Below are 11,197 nucleotides of genomic sequence, written 5' to 3' on the forward strand. Positions count from 1 at the left end.
AGCAGAACTTGACTTTAAGTTTGAAATAGGTTTTCAAAATGGCGGCCGTGGCGGCCATATTGGATTTCTGATCGACCCGAAAAATAACAACACTTTGTCAGGACCATGAGTCGATCATTCCTACCAACTTTCAGTTCAATCTGCCCGGCAGAACTTGACTTTAAGTTTGAAATGTAAAATGTTAACGGACGACGGACGACGACGGACGAAAACGGATAGCAATAGGTCACCTGAGCTTTAAAAACCAACTGACAGCGCAAATCTCGGAACGCTTCGGGCGCTTCCCATATCCAATACAGAAGTAGAGGTGTTCCGAACAGGGGGTGTATTACGAGAATTGTTATCGATGGGGGGTGCATTACAAGAAACTTATCACACGGGTGACCGGAAGTGGTATCAGGAGTGGTCAGAAGTTATCAAATATGCAAAAACACTCATATTCTGAGTAAACATATGATAAATAACCGTAATGACGACCACTTTTAATGCTGTTTTAATTGCTTTGAGTATTTTTTTCAAATATTTGTCTTAACTTCTGCAACTTTACCTTGTTTGTATTTAATCAGGAACGATGAAGTAGTTCAGACATCTTACCAGCAGTCATTGTAAATGTTCAAGTTCTATACGATATTAACGACCCACTATCTCCGACACGTTAACAGGGCTCGCGCTGTCGGTAGCCAAAGTAGTAGTTAATTTTTTATTGGCTACTAAAAAATCGATGTGGCTACTAAATTGACCTCTAAGTCTTTGTCCCAGAAAACGATCCGTCTACATGAGCTCACGTGTGTATTGTGGCTGACACTGATTGCGTAAACATAATCAGGGCAGTCACAGATCAGCGCGCCCTGTACGACTGCGAGTTAATTAATGCTTTTGTCTAAGTTGTAAAGTCAATTATCAAGGATCAGATGGCAAAAGGTGTAACAATTCTTGTACAATAATGGACAGTGGGGTCAAGTTTATTGGATGACCCATTGACGTTGAGAAAACAGTCTGATAAGCGAGTCACACATAGGTGGTCTCGCACACGTACATTTGACGGCGTCGTGAGCCGATCTGATAAACTCGTTCAAACACCACATCCAACAAATTTATGGGTTCAGTATATTTAGATGAGTGTACATGGTATTCATTTACCTACCGTAGTAAGCATAAATACGTCCGATATGACGTGACGTAGGACATTACTCGAGTTCTATACTATATTAACGACCCACCATCTCCGACATGTGTACATAGCTACCAAGTTCTATACGATATTAACGACCCACCATCTCCGACATGTGTAGATTGCTACCAAGTAAGCATAAATACGTCCGATATGACGTGACGTAGGACATTACTCGAGTTCTAAACTATATTAACGACCCACTATCCCGACATGTGTAGATTGCTACAGATCTATACGATATTCACGACCCACTATCTCCGACATGTGTAGATTGCTACACAGTTCTATACGATATTCATGACCCACCATCTCCGACATGTGTAGATTGCTACCAAGTTCTATACGATCCTCACGACCCACTTTCTCCGACATGTGTAGATTGCTACAGTTCTCTACGATATTCATGACCCACTATCTCCGACATGTGTAGATTGCTACAGTTCTATACGATCTCCGACATGTGTACATTGCTACCAAGTTCTATACGATATTCACGACCCCCTATCTCCGACATGTGTAGATTGCTACCAAGGTCTATACGATATTAACGACCCACCATCTCCGCCATGTGTAGATTGCTACAGTTCTATACGATATTCACGACCCACTACCCCCGACATGTGTAGATTGCTACCAGGTTCTATACGATATTCACGACCCACTATCTCTGACATGTGTACATTTCTACCAAGTTCTATACGATATTCACGACCCACTATCCCCCCCCACATGTGTAGATTGCTACCAAGTTCTATACGATCCTCACGACCCACTTTCTCCGACATGTGTAGAGTTCTATACGATATTCACGACCCACCATCTCCGCCATGTGTAGATTGCTACAGTTCTATACGATATTCACGACCCACTATCCCCCCCCACATGTGTAGATTGCTACCAAGTTCTATACGATCCTCACGACCCACTTTCTCCGACATGTGTAGAGTTCTATACGATATTCACGACCCACCATCTCCGCCATGTGTAGATTGCTACAGTTCTATACGATATTCATGCCCCACTATCTCCGACATGTGTAGATTGCTAAGTTCTATACCATATTCATGACCCACCCTCTCCGACATGTGTAGATTGCTACAGTTCTATACGATATTCACGACCCACTATCCCCCCCCACATGTGTAGATTGCTACCAAGTTCTATACGATATTCACGACCCCCTATCTCCGACATGTGTAGATTGCTACCAAGGTCTATACGATATTAACGACCCACCATCTCCGCCATGTGTAGATTGCTACAGTTCTATACGATATTCATGCCCCACTATCTCCGACATGTGTAGATTGCTAAGTTCTATACGATATTCATGACCCACCATCTCCGACATGTGTAGATTGCTACAAAGTTCTATACGATATTCACGACCCACTATCCCCCCCCACATGTGTAGATTGCTACCAAGTTCTATACGATACTCACGACCCACTTTCTCCGACATGTGTAGATTGCTACAGTTCTATACGATATTCATGACCCACTATCTCCGACATGTGTAGATTGCTAAGTTCTATACGATATTCATGACCCACCATCTCCGACATGTGTAGATTGCTACAGTTCTATACGATATTCATGACCCACTATCTCCGACATGTGTAGATTGCTAAGTTCTATACGATATTCACGACCCACCATCTCCGACATGTGTAGATTGCTACCAAGTTCTATACGATAGTAACGACCCACTATCTCCCGACATGTGTAGATTGCTACAGTTCTATACGATATTCATGACCCACCATCTCCGACATGTGTAGATTGCTACCAAGTTCTATGCGATAGTAACGACCCACTATCTCCCGACATGTGTAGATTGCTACAGTTCTATACGATAGTAACGACCCACTATCTCCCGACATGTGTAGATTGCTACAGTTCTATACGATATTCATGACCCACCAGCTCCGACATGTGTAGATTGCTACAGTTCTATACGATATTCACGACCCACTATCTCTGATATGTGTACATTGATACTTTTTGGGCCTGAACTGGCAACGAAATTGTAATATAATCATTTGATGTTGTGATGGGACAAAAATAATATGCATAATCCAAACATGGCTTTTTGACGATGGATTCCCCAACATAATGATGTGGGGAGTGATAAACTGCAATGTCCATTTTATATAGAAATTAGAGAAAGGTATATTAAAAGGTATTATTATAAATCACCTATCGTTCTCAAACTTGTGCAATTATTAAGTATAAATAATGTTAAGGAACTAAATAATCTTGGAAAATATATTCATTTTGCCTTTAAGAAAAGAAAAACGCACTTTGGCTAAAAGTGAATATTATCGTTATATACCACACATATGTATTTCGGGTATATTTCGAATTCTAAGAAAAGCATGACATCGCTGAAAACGAATTATTACTTTTACTTCTGTCTGTCTGTCTGTATAATAGTAGTATGATTGCTGATGTTGTACAACATATATGTATTATTAAACTTAATCAATAAGTAGTACATAAGTGGTAGATTGACTCAGCACTAATGTAATCCCATTCAAGGTAATATTGGCTCATCTCCGTCAGGATGTGTCTGTTAAGTTAAATTTAACTCAAGTTAATTTTTCTTGTACTATTATGTTTATGATGTATTTTATACATACATGTTTATGCTACTCTGTGTTCGGTATGCTTGTCATGCGAGATCACTCTCCAAATACATATGCAATAGGTATGTTTTGTAACCATGTATACCTTGGCATTCTGTCCTTAAGTAAAGAAAAACATACTTTGGCTAAAAGCGAATGTTATCCTTAAACACCTTTCATATGTATTTCATGTATCATTTCGAATGCAAAGAAAAGCATGCCTAGACGGTAAAATAATTATTACTTATACTTCTGTGTGTGTGTGTGTGTGTGTGTGTCTGTATAATACAAGTATTATTGCTAATGTATATTCATTAAACTTAGTAACAATTGGCATTTTGTTATCGCAATCAAGATAACATTGCCGAGGAGTTACCTCCCGTCTCTGTTAGTATGTTGTTTGTGTATCGTATACAGACATGTATATGTTACTTTCTGCGTTCTGTATGCATGTCATGAGAGATCACTCTCCACATATGTATGCAATATTATGTATTATATTTATGTATGCCTATGGGTCGTAACGCCCCCGGAATAAACTTGAATTGAAAAAAAAAAAAAAAAATAATAATAAAAAATTGATAAACATATCTATATAGTGGTAATTGTCAGAAAATAAATAGTAAAATAACTTTGAAGAAATTTTAAGTTTGATCAAGCACTCTAGGACATTTCCATCCCTTAAGAGAATTCAATTCTAGCATTTCATTGGTTTGAAGAAGACGATTGATGAACTCTTTGCCAATTTGACCCTGGAAGTAAGTGAAATTCTAAATTTGCAAACAATCAACCAACAAAGTTTGAATTATTTCCCTTTGAAAATAACAAAATATACCCGCAAGTGTTCTTTCCCTATATAAACTAGTTTACTTTACCCACTCCCCTGGTGGAATGGTTGACTTAGGGGTAATGAAATTCACAATTTTGACAAAGGACCTTTCCATCCACGAAGAGCAAATCCTTAATATTGTCTGGGGTGACCTAAAAATGCTTCCGGCCAAAATTATAACAGTAAATAAATATAACAAGCCTAAACAGTTTTTCTTTAGACACTATAAATGTCATGGAAGCACATCATTCACCCAAGTCTTGCAGTACAAAATAAACAAAATAAAATCATGATTCTTCACAAATTTATTTTTGTGTTTCTTCTATTTGAGAACATTTTTGTTTTCAGTGTCTGTAGCAAACCCACTTTTGTTGACCTGAGTGGACTCCTAGTACACTTTGGCAGGTGCTTATCCCCAGTTGTCAGCGGCAGTACCTCCCCATTCATCCATGGTACCAGGGGGTTTGGCCGAAGCAACAACAGCGGCTCCAGTGGTGGTGGCAGCGGCGGCAGCAGGACCACCTGGAGCAGCAGCTGACCAGTCCTGGGTGGTAGCAGCAGACCAATCCTCAGTGGTGCCGAAAGCAGGTGCAGAAGCAGGTGCAGTTACAGGTATAGCCTCAGCAGCCCAATCGTTGATGCTCTCTGGCTGGGCAGGCATCGGCACCTGGGTCTCAATCCACTGTTCTTGCTCATCCTTGGCAGCTGGGGCCTTCTCCACAGCCTGTTCCTCCTTTTCGGCCTAAAAAGTACCAAAAATCTTCAATTAAACACAAAATCCAAACATTTTTTTATCTATAACTTGTATCTTATCTGGAAGATGCCCTGCATTAGTAAATTTATTTTCTGTAATCCTAGTAAGTTTCTTAAACTAAGGGAAACAACTCTACAACCACTTTTGCAGAAGATTTACTGAAGTACCTGTAAACTCGCATCACATGTTGAAAATTTTGCTCTTACCAGATGATGTCAGTACTCCTAACACCGGCCTGTTTCTTTTAACGCGCAAAAAAATGCTGAGTAGGTTCTAATATATTTCGACCCCACTTCTCGCCCCCCAAATGAGTGTTGGCTCCTCTATTTGTACAACTCTCAATCTCATTGCTAAGGAGGATTACATCACATTTTGATTGTAACAAGTTAGCCACTTTTCAACTTTCACTCCTTTAGAGCATGCCTTTCAACCCATTTATTTATTAATATTCTCAAGTGTGAAAAATAAGTCAAAATTTTGTCGAAGTGTGCTCGATAATTTGGGAGATGTCATTAAATGTCAATGACGACAGATGGATCACCACAACATAAACTTTTAGAGTAGAATTTGTACAAGGTTAATAAATGCTTACCTCCTCTGGATCCCTGTAGAAATACAAGTCGACCATGACTTCCCACGGGTGTTCACGGCTGATGGTGCCTCGCAGTCTCAGAACCTCACGGGCCAACAGCCACCACATAAGACCAATAGACTGGGGTCCCTACAATCATCACAGCAAAATTGATTGTTTTTGATTATTCTATATCTGCATCCGAGTAAAACACATATCCAATGCCCCCCCCCCCAATAGAGATTTATTACCCTGTGCATTTTGTTTATAAAATCAGTTTACTCCAATTTTACAGTAGCATTACCTTGTTGTTACAAGGGATGGCAATATCCACATGTCTGAGTGGAGAGTCAGTGTTACACAGTGCAATGACTGGGATGTTGACATAGGATGCCTCAGTTACTGGCTGGTGGTCAGTTCGTGGATCAGTCACTACCAGGAGACGGGGCTCTCGGAAAGCAGCCTAAAGAGTGAAACAGCAAAATCATTATGCTCAAACTGAACTGGAAAAAAAAGAAGTTTACTAAACTTGCTAGAAGATTATTGTATTGGTGCATCTGTCTTAAGACTAGTTTCTATTGTGTCCAAACTTCAATTTAATCCTCTTTTATATATAAAGTACTATACAAATCTATTGGAACACCTTGCCAAAAGTGATAAATGATCACTGTAAAGCAACTGTTGTAGATTTATTGTAGTCGGAGGTACCCTACTGTTCAGCAATTACTGCACAGCCAGACCTATCTTTTATGATCACTGTTCAACGATTACTGTTGGAATAATATTTTTTTACAAGTTCAATATTTGTAAAACATTGATCTTGAAATATATACACTACATAGTATTTTTTATCATAATAAAATCATTGTAAATTAGGGCTCCATAATATTGCTGCCTACAATTTTACCTGGATCTGATTGGTGAAAGTTCCAGGTGTGAATCTACCAGCAATTGGTGTAGCTCCAGTGGCAGAAGCAAACTTAAGAACAGCTCTTTGACCGTAGGGCCTGGCAGAAATCACACAGACATCTGCTGGGTTCTCAATAGCAGCGATGGCACGGGCTGCCAAGAGCAGCTTTTCCCAGGTCCGCCTCAAGTTGACGATGTGAACACCTGTGTAGATATAAAGTCACTAGTTAAATTCCTTCACTATAATTTATTAAATCTGAACCAACAGAAATGTAAATCTGTCCAACAATTCTCTCTCTGTGAACAGGAATGAATCCCATCACTATAGAAAAAGATTTTTCAGTTTAATGTTGCATTCAGCCCTTCCTGATATGACCCACTTTATCTAGGCCAGCCGTACACAAGAATGCATTGTAAGCTTGCAATGTGTAGAAAATGTCGGAAAAGAAACAAAATCACTGACCTCACTACTCTATAATGGGAAATATTTGCTACTTTTTGGAATCTGATGTAAACAGAGAAAAACAACAACTCCAACAACCCAGGTGGAGTATAAATTGGTCTGGGGTGAATGTTGTGGTATCTGTGCTGTAGCATTCAAGTGAGGTGGCACTATAAATGATGCAGTTGGAAGCACAGTCTCACTACAAACAGAACACATTACATCTCCAGCACACGAGGTATATACACATAGGGAGATATAAGCCAGGTGGCATAGGACTTGTAGTTAGCGTGTGAAACGGCAGTTCCTGTGAATTCCTCAAAATTGTATCGAGTAATGTATGATAATTATGTTAATTGTATATCTATGTACTGTACAGCGCTTTAGAGTGGCCTATGTTAGCTAGATAGGGAGCTATATCAAATGCTGTATATTATTATTATTATTATATTTGACATCATGCATTCTTAGTAAAAAGTTGACCTTACTTCTAAATACATGTAGCATTCCAGAAAGAGCAAATATCTGATTCTTTCCCTAGTAACAGCAATTCAGCCTTCCTGACATCACACATTTGATTTCAGTCAGATTTAAATATTAAGGATGCACCATAATCTGTAAACAGCTGAATTTGAAAACAAGAAACTTTTCATGTTTTTCAAGGTGGTGTTCCCATGGCTATCTAGTATCTACATATATTTAAAGATACCAGGATCTTGTATTGATTGGACAATTATTGATCGCAAAATTAACTCACTTTTTATACGGTTCCAAAATCAGCATACTTTGAAACTAATTAATAAATCTGTAGAACAGTTATTTCTCCAGTAACTGCAATGCAGCCACCATCATAGAAGACGTTGCATTCATCCCTTCCTGATATGACCCACTTTATCTAGGCCAGCCGTACACAAGAATGCATTATAAAAGCATGCAATATTGACAAAATTGTGAGAATTCTATTCTAACCCAGTGTATATATCTATAAACAACTTGTTAATGAAGTAGTCAAAATGCTGTTTGAAATTCAATTTTTTAAAAGAAAATCCTTTTACGATGCTTTCCCCTCATTATAGACCACAGGTAATTTTCACCCTCCCAAAGAGTTCCTTAGCTTTAACAGGCCGCATAAAATCAGAATTGTATTCAAATACTAACCCCCTCCCCCCAAAATAGACCAAACAAATGAACATGTACAGTTCTGTCACTGTTTTGTGATCCAAGTTTCATAAAAGTCTGTTAATTATTGAGCACAGGTGGGCAAGTTAAGGGTGAAATGAGTGTCAGCTGAGTTTCTGGACGCTCGAGTTATGCAGACAACATATGGCTTATTATTTCAAAGAGGCACAACTCGGATAAAAACTGGCAGAATGATAAATAAAGTATGTACAGACCCACAATATGCACTACATCAGCATACTATAAAACTTATTAATAAATCTGTAGAACGATTCTTTCTCCAATAACTGCAATGCAGCCACCATCATAGAAGACTTGTACTATTTATGTTGCATTCATCCCTTCCTGATATGACCCACTTTATCTAGGCCAGCCGTACACAAGAATGCATTATAAAAGCATGCAATATTGACAAAATTGTGAGAATTCCATTCTAACCCAGTGTATATATATATATAAATAGAGCTGTCACGATACACTTAACACATGATTTGATACACCTTTATTTAGGCCAAAAAAAGAAGAAGTCTGTTTAGGGTTGCATTGGCAAAAAAACACTAGTGAAGTTGGTAGGTCGGATTTTTTTTTTTTTTTGTATTTTTGGTCATGTGATAATGACCCCACTATTGTATGTAAAACAAAGAATTACATAAACAAGGTTCATTTGGAGGCACTTTGTGCTCCATATGATGACATTTAGCTCCAACACAGAGCTGGAAGCCATTTTGAAAGGCAAGAAACCTTCTAAATTATTTTTTTTTCATCAAAAAGTTTTGGGTCGGGGGTAAAAAGCCAGGGTCGGTCGGGAACCCTAAACAGACACTTTTTTTTTGGCTTATAAATACAAACAAAATGAGATATATAAGCTGTCATTTCACGGGAACCATAAGTGTTTTTACACTTTTGATTTGAAGCTTGTCGGATCATCACAAATTTTCATTTCCTTACTGCAGTCTGCCATTTTGTCATGAATACTTTGTGAAAATTGTATCCTCGCAGCCGATTGGCTGAGGGTTTAGAGATCAGCTAATGAAATTGAATGTCTCACAGATGTTTCCGCTGAAGCGGTATACACTAATATTCAGATCGTGACGTACCGAAAATCCGGAAAAATATATGGAGAATTGAATCAAACACAAATAATCGCGGTACAAGTGCCTCACGGTGAATCGTGACGCCTCTATATATAAAGTGTATATATATAATAGAGCTGTCACGATACACTTTACCCACAATTCGATACATATCTCGATTCGATTATTTTGATTCGATTATTTTGATTCGCTACACCTTCATTATAAAAGCATGCAATATTGACAAAATTGTGAGAATTCTATTCTAACCCAGTTTATATATATAATAGAGCTGTCACGATACACTTTCCCCACAATTCGATACATATCTCGATTCGATTATTTTGATTCGATTATTTTGATTCGCTACACATTTATTTAAAAATATAAACAAAATGAGATATATAAGCCGTCAATACACGGGAACCTGAAGTGTTTTTACACTTTTGATTTGAAGCTTGTCGGATCATCACAAATTTTCATTTCCTTACTGCAGTCTGCCATTTTGTCATGAATACTTTGTGAAAATTGTATCCTCGCAGCCGATTGGCTGAGGGTTTAGAGATCAGCTAATGAAATTGAATGTCTCACAGATGTTTCCGCTGAAGCGGTATACACTAATATTCAGATCGTAACGTATCGAAAATCCGGAAAAATATATGGTGAATCGAATCAATCATAAATAATCGCGGTACAAGTGCCTCACGGTGAATCGTGACGCCTCTATATATAAAGTGTATATATATAATAGAGCTGTCACGATACACTTTACCCACAATTCGATACATATCTCGATTCGATTATTTTGATTCGATTATTTTGATTCGCTACACCTTTATTTAAAAATATAAACAAAATGAGATATATAAGCCGTCAATACACGGGAACCTGAAGTGTTTTTACACTTTTGATTTGAAGCTTGTCGGATCATCACAAATTTTCATTTCCTTACTGCAGTCTGCCATTTTGTCATGAATACTGTGAAAATTGTATCCTCGCAGCCGATTGGCTGAGGGTTTAGAGATCAGCTAATGAAATTGAATGTCTCACAGATGTTTCCGCTGAAGCGGTATACACTAATATTCAGATCGTGACGTATCGAAAATCCGGAAAAATATATAGTGAATCGAATCAATCATAAATAATCGCGGTACAAGTGCCTCACGGTGAATCGTGACGCCTCTATATATAAACAACCTGTTAATGAAGTAGTCAAAATGCTGTTTGTTATTCAATTTTTAAAAGAAAATTCTTAATACGATGGTTACCCCTCATTATAGACGACAGGTAATTTTCACCCTCCCAAAGAGTTCCCTAGATTGAACAGGCCGTATAAAATCAGAATTGTATTCAAATACTAACCCCCTCCCCCCAAAATAGACCAGTACAGTTCTGTCATTGTTTTGTGATCCAAGTTTCATAAAAGTCTGTTAATTATTGAGCACAGGTGGGCAAGTTAAGGGTGAAATGAGTGTCAGCTGAGTTTCTGGACGCTTGAGTTATGCAGACAACATATGGCTTATTATTTCAAAGAGGCACAACTCGGATAAAAACTGGCAGAATGATAAATAAAGTATGTACAGACCCACAATGTGCACTACATCAGCATACTATAAAACTAATTAATAAATCTGTAGAA

General features: G+C 38.2%; 1 protein-coding gene across 1 annotated transcript in view; it reads right to left on the bottom strand.

Moving 5' to 3' along the window:
• Window positions 1-4,919: 4,919 nt before the first annotated feature.
• The window catches only part of LOC110446002 (40S ribosomal protein SA-like), an 11,465-nt gene continuing 5,187 nt past the window's right edge, over window positions 4,920-11,197 (bottom strand). Inside the window, exons 3-6 of the mRNA XM_021490930.1 lie at window positions 6,863-7,068; window positions 6,260-6,418; window positions 5,977-6,105; window positions 4,920-5,372 (exon numbers count right to left, since the gene is read on the bottom strand). Coding sequence (XP_021346605.1) covers window positions 5,040-5,372; window positions 5,977-6,105; window positions 6,260-6,418; window positions 6,863-7,068 — 827 coding nt within the window. The 3' untranslated portion in view covers window positions 4,920-5,039. The remainder of the gene's footprint in view (window positions 5,373-5,976; window positions 6,106-6,259; window positions 6,419-6,862; window positions 7,069-11,197) is intronic.

This window comes from Mizuhopecten yessoensis, unplaced genomic scaffold, assembly GCF_002113885.1.
Source record: "Mizuhopecten yessoensis strain PY_sf001 unplaced genomic scaffold, ASM211388v2 scaffold2441, whole genome shotgun sequence".
Lineage (NCBI taxonomy): Eukaryota > Metazoa > Mollusca > Bivalvia > Pectinida > Pectinidae > Mizuhopecten > Mizuhopecten yessoensis.